The 13,690-nt window shown below is 38.3% G+C and overlaps 1 protein-coding gene across 11 annotated transcripts in view; it reads right to left on the minus strand.

The window, feature by feature from the left end:
- LOC105836219 (protein turtle) overlaps positions 1-13,690 on the minus strand; it is a 256,293-nt gene that overhangs the window by 56,630 nt on the left and 185,973 nt on the right. For all 11 annotated transcript variants that reach the window (XM_036290535.1, XM_036290536.1, XM_036290542.1 and 8 more), the window contains 3 exons: positions 7,463-7,590; positions 6,629-6,802; positions 5,765-6,090 (listed from right to left, as the gene is read on the minus strand). In XM_036290535.1, the coding sequence (XP_036146428.1) occupies positions 5,765-6,090; positions 6,629-6,783 (481 nt within the window). In that variant the 5' untranslated portion in view covers positions 6,784-6,802; positions 7,463-7,590. The remainder of the gene's footprint in view (positions 1-5,764; positions 6,091-6,628; positions 6,803-7,462; positions 7,591-13,690) is intronic.

Genomic DNA, 13,690 nt, shown 5'->3' on the forward strand with positions numbered 1-13,690 from the left:
CCCAATTGCTGTTACTTTACTTAAGCACAGTTGTTTTAGTTTTTTGACATTTTTATTATTTTTTAAATAAAAACTCTAACCCAAAATAAAGTATACAAAATAAAAGTAACAACTTCGAAAAAACTAATTACTATTAACGAAAAAAATAAAATATAAAGTATTGAAACCTATTAGCTGTCAATGTCTTATATATTGTCCTCGATTACGCACGTATTTAATATTGCCTCCCTAATTTTAATATAAATTTTCTACTCAATAAATCTCACAAATTAATGTTCTCTGTAAAACTTTCTATTAATGAATAGTAAAACAAAAATGAAAAAAATGAGCCAATTTTCAGAAGACGACTTTATCCCTTCAGGATAAATTCGAGCAGAAAAAAATTTATTACATATCAGGATCTGGTATGTATTGGCAAAGTTTCATAATTTCCGAGTTAGGGACCTTACCCTGTAAGAGATAAAAAGTTCATTAAAAAAGTTTGCCTATTTAACATCGAGGTTAAAAATGTCTACGTTGTTGCAAGACTCGAACCTAATCGACAGTCGCGTCGCGCGACGAGCGATGCGTTATTAACGTAACCGGGTCGGACGGAGCCGTGATGATACTATTGATATTGCACGAGAAAATCGGTATAACACCCTCCGCACCCTCTGATCATGCAACAACCCGTTTTAATCCGCCCCCTCGGTGTACGCGGTGCGAATAATAATCCGAACTCGGACGCGAGCAACCGACGCACATTTGTGCAGCCATTATCGCCATTGTCGGGGTCCTCCTGGGATAACGCGGCGTCCAAATAACCGTTTTTATTGTTACTTGTTATTAAATTTTCAACGGTCTGTCTGCAGCGTGCGGGCGTGTGTACGCGACGCGAACACCTCGTTATCTCCGGTAAGCGAAATAAAGCCTCTCTCCGCGCTTCGTATATGTGCGCAGATAATAATTATAATCATCGCAGTGTGCGATATGAGCATGATGTTCGTTAATTTGCCCGTTGAATGAACCAAGCGCCTGGAAAAAGGGGCTTGCGCGCCGTGAAATTTACCATTTATTTTTGTTCTTCATACGGGAATTAAAATACGTTCAAATATGAATATTAAAATATCGACGTGTTAAAAGTGTACACAGCACGGACGAATTTTTTTTTTCCCCAGAATTTTACGCAACACGTTGCCGCGCCAGACGGACACCAGCCGGACGATACACATCCTTCGGTAATGCAAATTGTCGAGCACCAATCTAATTGCGATAATCGCGCGTTCCTATATTTCTCGCGGCGGTATCGGCGCGGATCGCTCGCGCGGTCTGTACAAACCAAACCGACGCGCGCGATAAATCTCCGCGCGTTAATAATTTGCGCGCACGCGAGGCGAGTGCGCCGGGAATTATTTGCCTCTCGACACACAGCAGTCGAGGGAAACTCGGTCGAGTCGTATTATCCGATCATCTGAAGGAGAAGCGCGAGCAACCGGCGCGGAAATTCTCTTTATGCGCGAGAAAGACTTTCCCGTTTCGTAGCCCGTTAACTCGGAGAGTGAGGAGGTTAGACGGAATCACCTCTCCACGTCGTTTTGGCAGACCGCCTTTTATTTCGCGGTTGTTTTTCCCGGAAAGAGAGATAAACAGATTGAGCAATTCATTTGAATGTTTCGCGGAGAATATATGCAGCTGCTTGCGGGCGGAGACACGAAACGCGAAAAATTTCGTTTATCTCTCCTCGGTACGAAAACGAAATATTTTCTTTCGAAATAAAATATCTTGCTGTTGCATTTTTTGCAAACTGAAATAGATATTGCATTAAAGTCCGTTTTCAGATTTTTTCTTTTCCTCACTCGAGATATTAATAAATTCTGTGCAAAAAATTTTTAATATTACATGTAGAATGTTAATTAACTTCTTACATTAACCACACATATAAATACATTATTTTAGTTTTGTACAAAAGTCACTTAAAATCATATGTTTATTGAAAAGGATATCCCATCTTTTAAGTCATATTTAAATATCTAAGCAAAACAAAAGATCTCGTAAATAATTAATTTTTTATAATTGTACCTTAATACTTTAATGCACAGAATAATTAGAGAAAGCATATTACGTAAAAGATCATATAATTATTTGTTCCTCTTCACACTATACATTAGTTCAAATTTGAAATACTTTTTTCTAAAACGCATTTTTTAATTTAAGTATATTTTTTTAAAAACTCCGTAAAAACTTAATGCACTTTGGTACATTTTTGCTGTTCGCGTTCTCCTTGAAAGCACGAGAACGCTAAAACAAGCCTACGAAGCAGCTCCTCATCTTCGCCAACGAATTTTCAGATAGCGGCGAAGCGTGAAATTAGCGAGCCGTTCCATCAGCTCGTACCTCGTGTAAAAGCTAAATAGCCAGGTGTGTGTTGAGGCGGTTCTGCGCACGAGAAATCCAATTGGATGAAGCGGAAGGTAGAACAATTAAGCGGGGCTAACGAGTATACTATTACCTTAATGAGCTCAGGATTCAAAGATAGGTTTTAATTATTCTACATAAACAAAACTGGTGAATGTAGCTCGGACTCGATGGTAAAATACGGAAATCTCTCTCTCTCTCTCTCTCTCTCTCTCTCTCTCTCTCTCTCTCTCTCTCTCTCTCTCTCTCTCTATATATATATATATATATATATATATATATATATATATATATATATATATATATCGCTCATACAAGCGAATTATTGCTGCGAGGGGGTCGACTGCGCGCGAGCTCTCTCTATCGACTTTATGCGTGCTATTACGATTTTCATACGCGCGGAGAATCCCGTTTGTCGGAAACAAATAGAACGCGGTAAGAAAAATCGCATTTTTCCGCCTGTCACTAACTGCTGGCGCCGTAAACTTGCCAGTTTAAGAATATTGCGCGCGAAAATAACGTGCGTTAAAAGCTTAATCGTGAGGAGAGAATGCAACCACCGACGACGCAGCGCACTCCGTGCAATGACACGTGCGTCATTCGCGTAAAAACATCGGTGTGAGATCTCGATGCTTCACATTGTCTGGTGACGACAACGTCGCGAAATGTCGTTCACGGCCGGTCATACTGCCGCCGAGTGTCATCTTGTTGGCTGTCGATCGATCGGTTTGCGGTTTTCCTGTGCGCAACGAACTTTATCAAGGGTGACATATCCTTCAGCAGGTCGGCACTGCGTCATTTGTAACGAGTTTCATGGGCCGCCATTCGCGACACTTTGATGGCTGCTATGGGGAAAAAATCATAATCGACCGTTCTCACGTCTAATAGGGACACGAAGCATGTAGAATTTATAGTTATGCGTTGTGTTCGGGAAACGCTAAAGAGAATTTATCGCGAAGTCTTTAAAAGGGGAAATTTGCATTTCCTGTTTTAAAGTTACATTTTTACACATGTATTGCAATACGTTATTCTTAAATATAGCTCCACGTCCGACTCAATTATAGAAACGTTAACACTATAATATACAGTGAAATGGAATAAAATTTAATTAAGAGAATCCGTACAAAAATGCGTGTTCCGCTTCAATTACTTCATTCCGGATATTTTAAATGATTTACTCCGATATATTGTACGCGCGTCGCGAATTTTATTTTGCCTACATATGCGAGTAAAATGTACATACCATAGCCACGAAAATTAATGAAACCCTACCGTGGAATGACCACAGCATTATTAATTGGAGCGTTTGAGCTTGATTAAAAACGACACTTCATAAGCAACTCTGTCCTGATATTTATGATAAGCATTTTCAACCGTGTGTCAAGTATTTTAACGTGTACTTATGTACACACATTTAATGTATTTTTTTTTATCGTTTCCCATGCGCAACATTTCATATGAAACAAACCGTCGCGACGTTATTCAATAACAAGTATTCCGTATCGCAAAAATAAAAGAGAAATCGTATTCCTCGAATAAACAATTATTGCTGTAATTGCTGTAATTAATTACACACAAAAGAATATACATGTGTGTATGTAGATATGTATGTTCAATATCTGTATTATTTGATGTAGCAAAATCATGTATGTTTAAATTATAACATAATGTGAGTTTTTATATTATATTACCGTCGCATTCGTGCCGTTAATGCAGCCAAGCTTACATTTTGAATGAGGTTTCATAAAAGAGGCTAGAGTTTTAACGAATTTTGCACTGAGAGTAGCGTGTGTCATGAAGGTTCTCACACAATGTGTGCGCGTTTAAAAAAAAAATTGAAACACGGGCGTGTCGCGCGCATTTTTATTTTTTACTCTTCGTCAGTAATCTCATTGTGACATAATTAAGGTTCTCGTGGTTTAAAGTGTTGCTTCAGCCGGAATAATTGTAAAAACAGAACGTGATTCAGGTGTAAAAACACTTCTCTGTGATTTCACGCTACAAAACTATTTGTTTTATTTAAATTATAACTTTCGTGATTTTTTTTCAATGTATAATGTTTTAACTTCCCTCTGATTTTAATTCGTAATTTTCAAGCATCGTATATCTCAAAGCGCTGCTTTTAAAATTGATAAAAATGCATAAATATCATTATTATACATCGTTAAAACTGATATTTCGTTTACACGTTTTCATGTCTCTGCTATAACTGTGTGTCTCACATTTGACTGACAATTATTTTCCAAACGAACAAGCTGCTGCGTATCAAAACTAACTCAAAGCACTGATAAAAGACTCAGTCTCTTTTTACGGTGCATTCATGCGGCTTTGGTTTGCAACGGAAAATTCTTTCAGATTGAACCGTGCGAATCACACGCTGTGTGATGTCAAAAAAGAATTTGAGACTGCAAGTTTGAATGGAATCCCGTTATCTAGCTAGATGCGCCTTCCGTTGATTGAAAATTGACGAATTCAACCTTCGTCATTACGTTGCAAATTGCAATAAAAGAAATTCACTGATTATCAATGATAGCATATTATTTTTATAAGACGAATGGCCTGAGAATGAATGTTTGTGTAAAAAAAAGGATATACTACTAATCCCTTTAAATCTTCTACTGAAACGCAGCTGTGATTAAGATATACGAGTTTTTTATAACCTGAGCTCGCTACAATTTAGTTATGTTTGCAACACGATACCTCAGAGCGTACAGTTGCCTTCGCAAGTTAAGACAGTCGCGAAAATTGAGCTTATCTCGCGCCACTCGCTTCATCTTTCCCGACTTAAGGAGATCAAGCACTTGGCATTCTCGCCCGATACCCATTATCTGATCACGCGGCCAGCTTATTTCGCTTCATTTGTTGAATTCCGTCGACGTCCCATTACGAGCCGCAAGCTCTTCATCCTGGTGTCCGCCTATGGTCCGTCGGATTTGAGAACCAACGACCCATTTCGTGAGATACGGTGCCACGGCATTAGCGACCATTCGGACGTCCCGCCAACTAGTGAACTCTAATTTGCGGTCCCCGCTAATTGAGGAACGAACGCGAGACCGGCATGATTGCACCGGCGGACAAATGAAGAGGTTCCCGAATGCGACAGGACCTCGCGTTATCATAGTTTCGAAGTTGTAACGTAATAACAGTAACAACTCAACGGTATTAGCAACTAAGCTATCAAGAGAAAATCTAATTCTAGATTATTATTGTATGTAATTTTTAATATACTCGAACAGAAATTTTCGAAACTAATTCTTCACGCATTGCAAATAATAAATCTTGTATAGATATTTTTCCAGAAATATTTCGTTTAATGCCTACGTGAATTCTCGTCTGTGAAATAGGAAGGCTCCGGAGATAAAGTACTTGCCTGGCGTGACGAGAAGCGCGATGCCAAGGAGCAGAGCTCTTGTCGCCACTTCCACGATTCGTCGGAAGCCCCTGCGACACCACCGTAACCGATGCCTCTTCTCTTCGTCGTCCTCTTCCGCTTCATCGTTTTTACTCGCGTGCTCGAAAAGGCCCAGGCAAAGCCGCAGCTTCCGGTACACCGCACCGATCTCATCCGATTCGGGCATGCGTCGCTTCAGGGTCTCCTTTTTCTCAACCGCTTCGCTCTCCTGGCGTCTGTACGATCGCCGGCAGCCTGTGCAGGTAGGCTGACCGGAAGCGAGGATCGCTTCGTGGTCAATCCTCCTAAGTAGAAGTCGTTCTTTCACTACGTAAGCGATTTTGCCTCAGTACACTTATGTCTTATTTTATTGATCACCAATTGAAACTTATTGTATCTCCTATATTATATAGCATGAGCTTCAAAAATGTTATGTTTCTCTATTATTTTACCCATCCCCGCAAATAAAATGTCGAAAAAATAGAAACGGTTTTGTTCAAGTATCTAAAATTGAAAATAATTGTAAAGGAAGTTCAAACATGATGAGCAATGCAAATTTTTGACGCTCTAACAACTATCTTGACCATCTTACATAACCATTTTGATAGTCTAACAAAACTATTTTCAGATCTGCATCCAGTTAAACTCTTACATTTTTTAGTAAAATAATTTTTCTTCATGTATCAATATTTAATTAAAAAAATGGATTATAGGTTTTTCTTTTTTTTTTCATTTTGCACACGTTGCATGCTATTTCTAAGATAACAACAGGAAAAACGTGCAAAAGCGGATATGATTGAATAAATTGAACGCGTTTCCTCGTCGACATCCGCGATCAGTTACCTGTCCTCGTAGTCGTCACACGCTGCGTTCTCCTCGGTAGCATGGTAGCTGTCGTGCCTTAGGGACCGCAGACCCTGCGAACAAGTTCCTCCGGTGCACTGGAACTCGAGCCTTCGCCGGAGGTCCGTGGCTTGTAGCCCTCCTCCGCCCCCCATACCCCCGCTCCCATAGTACCTACGGGTATAAAGCGGTCGACGTCCGCGTTATAGCTATAGCGCAAACGCGGCGGTAACAATCATCGGCCAATCTCCCCGCGGAAGGTGAGCTATGGCCGATAAATAACACGTCACTCGATATGTCGCACAAGCCGAGAGTATTCGCGACGTATAAGGAGCCGTAAACTATAGTGCGCGTGCTGCAGAAAGATGCGGATATGTCGCAAAGTGACAATAAATAACGATTGCGAATTTATGCAGCGTATCGGATGACAAACATCTCATTGCTGATGATACAATTTTATTTGAGAAAAATTTATGGGTTCTTCCGATACGTAAAAGAGTAATGATCGAGAATGACTTTAATTTAAATTTCTTCTCACAAGGTTTTTTTCGAATCCGATTTGTATGTCTTAATAACGCAAAAACTACATGATTCTCCGTAGTATCAATAATCGTAAAAATATTAAACGTGCAAGAATTACATTTAAATTAATAGGGGTGAGTTGTGTTTAAAACTAAAAAGGTAAGACGGTTGACTATCCGGGATGTATCTCTTTACGAAAATGAGACTGAGTTTGGGTAGTCAGTACTTGGCGAGTTTTAAACAAAGATCCAATACATTTATCCAATTTTATCCTACTTTGTTTTCTTATTAACATAAGTAAAGTCTGCTTACCCCTGCCGCTCCGCCACCACTACCGCTGCCCGGATCGTACGCCCCCGATGCCAATTTTTACGAACCTCGCCACCTCCTCGCCGTTCTCGACAAGCACTTCAACCCCCGCAATGTATCGCTCTCATCACCTGTAATGTGAAGAAATATGTTGGTCAGTAAACAAGATTTACTCAACGATCTACTCATTTTATTTGTTGACAAAAATATTAAATATTATTAAATATCAAATATTATCATACATGTGTATATATAATTGCAACAAAGTTATAATTACAGTTACTTTTTTAAATAACTTTGTTCCTTCCTTTCTATAACTAAACTTAGCTACTTTTTTGAGTAACTACTAACTAATTTAATAGTTACTTTATTTTAAATTTATTCGTCTGTATTCAACAAAGAAAGAAATAATAAATCATCTTCGAAAATATCCATCATATAAATATTCAAGTTCGTTCGCTAAGTTAAGCTCCAGACAATTTGCGATGATTTTATCACAAAGTTTGAATTAAGCAAATTTTTTTTAGTTGAAAAATATTGATCCCATAACTTTCATATATTCCGCGCGCGCACGCGCGTGTGTAAATTATTAATTTAGTTATATATTTAGTAATTTAGTATAATATATTTTAGAGATTTCGGTTTTAAATTCTTAAAATAATTATAATTTATTGTATAAAAAATAAAGCACATAAATGTGCAGTATATATTCAGTATATAATAAATAAAATAATTTTTGTAATATTAGAAATGTAAGATTCTTGCATTTAAAATAATAATGCATAAATATTATAAAAATTACCGGAAATGTAACTGAAAAGTAATGACTCATTATTTTTTTAATAACTAAAACTATAACATATTACTTTTGAAAGTCGATAACTTGCAACCATAACTAGTTATTTTTCGAGAGAGAAAAAGTGTAATTGTAATTAATTATTTGTTCAAAATAACTTTCCCAATTCTGATTATTAATGATAGTGGATTGTGTGTATTATTAATTGTCGCGTACGGATGAATTATTCCATACACTTGCGTGGTCGCTTATTATTCTGCGGTTATGGCTATATCTTTGCACAATAACCATTAGCACACGTGTGCCCGCGCATCCACACATGTGCACGTACAGACGAATGAATCCTTTGGTAGATGGTTGAAATTCCGTATAGGCGAAACATGAATCGATTCGATTAGCAACATACGTGCTCAGATACAAGCTTGATTGATTCAATTTGGGTTCCGGCCTCTAGCAGTGCTTAGACAGAGGTAGACGCTCCGAAGATGGACTGGTAATTATATCATGCTTGGAGGCTGCCACGTGACCTGGCAGAGGCGAGGATAGAACATTAAATGATCCAGGACGCGAGAAATTAAATATTTCTAACCCTTGAAGCATGTGACGTGAGTTCTATAACTTAATCAACCGGCTCCAATTTAAGGTCTTTAATGTTTCAATGCTATCACGGATGATCATAAATGCGCCGTTCTGTCCAAGAGCTCCCCAATGATATTTTTACGTGAGATCAAATCTTTATTCAAACTGGACTCGATTTTATATCTAATAAAATCGAATTTCGGTCGCCAAAATTTTAATGCTGTTCCAACAATTGAAAAATGTTTTAATAATTTGATGTAACTACACGCGCAAAAACGCCGATTATGAAGGTAAATGTGATGGAATTGTAAATTAGCAACGATTGCATTTGATGCTGCAGTGCTTAACTTCAATGCAGAAAGTATAGTCGTGATTTAATGCAAATTATATTACGTTATATGCACACGATGTATTACGGTCACGGAATAATGGTGCGCGACGGCCCCACGGATTATTTATCGTGCGTCAATACGCGAAGAGATTTTACTTCATTCGGAGCACGTTCATGTAATACTAACTCCAACTGGAATTACGACCATTCTGCTAATAAAACGCCCGTACTGTCGATGTAGAGAGCAGGTGCGTATTAGACTCTTCATTCGGTGATTTCGCCGAATGTCCGTATTGAACGAACGGTGAAACGAATTTTTTTTTTCGTCCGAAGTTACTAATGGGGCGAGTCTTAAAATGTTGGACTTAAAATACTGCAGAGACTGAATTAATTCTTGCGCCATAAATATATAATAGTAAGTTTTAGTAAGAAAAATTAATTAGATAACAGAACGAAGAGCATTAATCTCGTGTGTATTTCTTTAATAAATAACGCACTTTTCACTGAAGAAAAAGCTGTAAAATTAATTTTTGCATTAAATGGATAAGCAATATAGTAGTGCTGCACAGTAATCCGCAAGCGAATGCCGCAGTGAAGTTACACCGTAAGCTTACAGCGCTCTTATTTATGATCACCGTCGGCTACTAATGCTGCAACATCAATCAGATGTTATTCATTCATTGCTGAGCCAGATGGAAGATTAGACGCTTGCACTTCCTTTAAAGATTCATATAATAGCAAGTGGAAGTTAAATTCCTATGCGCGTGTCATCGCAACTGTCGATTAATGACTTTCTCCGAATACCCGTTATTGCTCACATATTAGAATTTGTGCGTAATCGTATGTACGTTTGCCATTCGCAAAACTTGCAAGGTGTCGCGTTCTCTCACAACGTGATTTCAATGTTGCTTCGCAAACAGCTAATTATATCTCATGCAAGCGTTGATTTTGCAGTTTTAATATTGCAAAGCGTCATAATATTAGAATCGTGTATTGCAAGAATAGTATAACGATTCGTAAGATATCGCACAAACGCCGCAAGTATTTTCTGCCATGTTCAAGCGCGGCCAGAATTGACTTTTCGAACAGACATTGGTTACCTTACTATCTCCGACTTTACGGCCGATATTATTTCCAGAGTAAAGTCACGTTTTACTACCTCGCGTCAAACTACCCTAACTCAGATGGCGGTGGGTTCTACTTCATGACCGAGATTGGAGCAATGAGGACCGCGATTCTCGAGCCAGTTTGCTGATTTAATCGTCAACAGCTTGATCAGGAAATATGATCACGAATCAAATTATCCTTTCTGCTGAATTATCCTTAATTTTTCTGCTTTAATTTTTTTAGATAATTATCGACGCTCTTCGACTTGTCAACAAATTGTACATTTTATTGATCGGACGATTAGTCGAATAAAACAACTCGCTACATGTGAGAAAGAATATTTATTGTCTTCCTCATAAATATGGATTTAAGTAGTTCGAAACAACCGCGATCGACTTTATAATACGTAATGACGAGTGACCTTTCGACCAGATTCTACTGGCTTGCAAAATGAAGTCATTTTGCAGTCGCAGCTGTTCCAAGACTAGGAGTATTCCAGGCCAGTACATAAATGACGAGCGTGTGCCTTGCGCGATCGTCACCTTGAAGAGGAATGTCAGAGTGGATAATATGGCTAGTGCTGATAGAAGGTACTGAGCTGCACTGTTTGAACAATGGCACATGTCGCCCACGCAGTTGCAGAGCACCAAAGGGGCGCTGCGACACCGGCTGTCATAACTCGTCTTCGTGTTCCTGGGTTATTAGAGCCGAGCCGTTGGGACTGACCAATCATACACACACATATAACACTATATATATATATATATATATATATATATATATATATATATATATACATATATATATATATACACATATATATACACATATATATATCCATCTCACGTTATTCCTCTTACATATATGCAGTCTGACTACTATGAAACCTCTCGTATAACATCTACTAGTTGAGCTGTAAATTGAATAGACCATGAGCAGTTCAGCCTCAAACGTGTCGAAAGCTTAAATTTCAGCATAAGAAATCAGTACGATAGCATTGCGTCCACTTTGGAAAAGTATTTTTACGAGTTTTTATACTTTTACGACCGTGTTCATCATCTATCCGTTGTTCCAAATATTCATAGTCTTGAAAGTCATTTCGAAATGATTTCATCTTGCGAGCGCCAAAATCTGGTCAAAAGGTCACTTATTATTTCAGGCTGTTAAATTCATTATTCAACTGACTTTTTTTTTTTAATTTAAATGTTTCATTATTTTAACTTCAATATTTTTTATTTTAACACAAAACATTCAATTAAAAAAACCTCAATAATTCATTTCTGTAGTTGAATTGCTTTGTTTCAAAGTTGCAAGCAGCCACATTAACGTACGCGCCTAATAAATAATAAGCTACATTTGAGGCAGATTCAATTTATTTCTTGAACTAAATTGTTTAACTCTATTGTTTTAATTAAATTAATGACATATCGAAGAGGAATAATGGCGATTTATAGGAATGATTAAAAATAACTCAAATTGGGTATAATTCGACATTGTGAATTTAACAAAGCTCCTGAACGTCGCCTATAGCGAATAATACGGGGCCATGAGATCAATATCGACAGAATTGATAATTCAACGAGCGAGTTTCTTCTTGTTCGTAATGCAATCTGCTTTCGTGCTTTAATGCAATTCGTTGCCTACTTCATTCGGCGTACTGTCATTTTGAAACAAAACAAAACAGCCGGCTAATTGGCTTGCGTCAGAGCCATATCCCATGTGATTTCATTCATTATCGGTGTCTCGGTTGACGCGACCGGAAGTGATGAAAGTATTGGTGCGCGACGCACCAATATGTATATTTTTCGGTCCCGTTTTGTATGTCCGTCGGACAAAAACCGCGTTGTTCCAACGTCGAAATTTCGTTGCATTTCGTTGCGATACTGCAATACACAACGTTTTCCGAGGTCAATACGCGGAGCGAACGCGAGTGAATTACTCGTACGCGTATACGCCAAATTGCCGAAAGTTTTCAGCCAATTTCACTGACGACGCGCACGAACTTCCATCTATACAGTCGGAACAACTATGCACGCGCTCGAAAGTTCGACTGTATCTTTGTTGTTTGCTTCGTACGTGGTGCGTATAGAGTACTACATATGTCTGTAATACATCTACAAATGTACGCAGATCTGCCTTACATTTAATTTAGTCGATGCGAAATTGCGAGAAGTTCGTGATTTAACAGCGCATAAATCTCTTGGGATTATACTACGTAGAACGATATGTGATGATAAAAAAAATGTAACAAACTAACCAATTTATCGTATAACGTATTTATCGATGTTAATGCGATAGAGTTCTCTTTTTCTATTCGTGTGTTTAAAATAATGGAAATAGTTTCAGCCGTGTGAATCGCGTTCGAAAAATTGTTACGTCGGATATTCACGGCTAATTTCGTTGTGTGGCCACTGAGCTGGACAATTCGATTTTGACGGCAGTCCAAACGGATCCAATTGCGAAATTCCTATGCTAATGTTTTTTATTTCCCTAAAAACATTCCGAACAAAGGTTCAAATTAAAGTGATATAAAAAAAAAACCACGTTCATTTTATATCGCGCAGGCATACCTTCGGTCTGTGTAACAATTAAATTGATTATTATCCGCGTTAACTTTTCGAGGAGAGTTTGTCATATACCGTGACAAACGACCGAGCTCTTTAAAAAGTTCCTTTACACGGTTGTCCAACTCTTCTGCGGATTGTCGTCTTTTGACAGGAAACGTAACTTTCTAAATTGGCTTGGGCCAACTTTGTCATTAACTATTTTTGCGACTTTCTCGCCATCAACTACTGTGTCTCTCTCTTTCTCTCGCGTCGCGCTGCGAATTTTCTTCCTTTTTAAAATCTTATTAACTTAGATAACTTTAACACCAATCACAGAGGCGCACGTAATTTTCTTTAACGACTTATATGATTAATGACAAGTTGATTCCGATTACCGAATGCATTGAGTATTTAATTAATGAGGCGGAGATAGGCATTTTGATATAGATAATTTCGCAAACGCTTGATAAATCTATCATTTATCTATATATCGCTGTAATCACAGCAACGGTACGTTCCACAAACTTCTCCAAGATCCTCCTGAGTTCAACATATATCCGCTGCAAGGCATTTAGGAATGATCTTGTGTATGCGCATGTATATTTGGCACGGCCTCGAGGCTGTTCGGTTATATCACGCCACGATATGTCTATCCGTTGCGGAATCTATTTGAACGTCCTCTTGCACCGATGATGAGGATGTTAATTATTACCGCCAAGGTTCGCTCCGAGCAAGAAGATTCTCATCGGCGCTAGAATGTCAGGACTGAAAACGGAGGAATCCGAGGTCACTCCGGCGGCATTAAAGTGTCCATTCAACGACTTCTTTTATCTTATTTCTACGTAAAACTGGCCGATTTTGTGACATTTTAT

The sequence above is a fragment of the Monomorium pharaonis genome, chromosome 8, assembly GCF_013373865.1.
Source record: "Monomorium pharaonis isolate MP-MQ-018 chromosome 8, ASM1337386v2, whole genome shotgun sequence".
Lineage (NCBI taxonomy): Eukaryota > Metazoa > Arthropoda > Insecta > Hymenoptera > Formicidae > Monomorium > Monomorium pharaonis.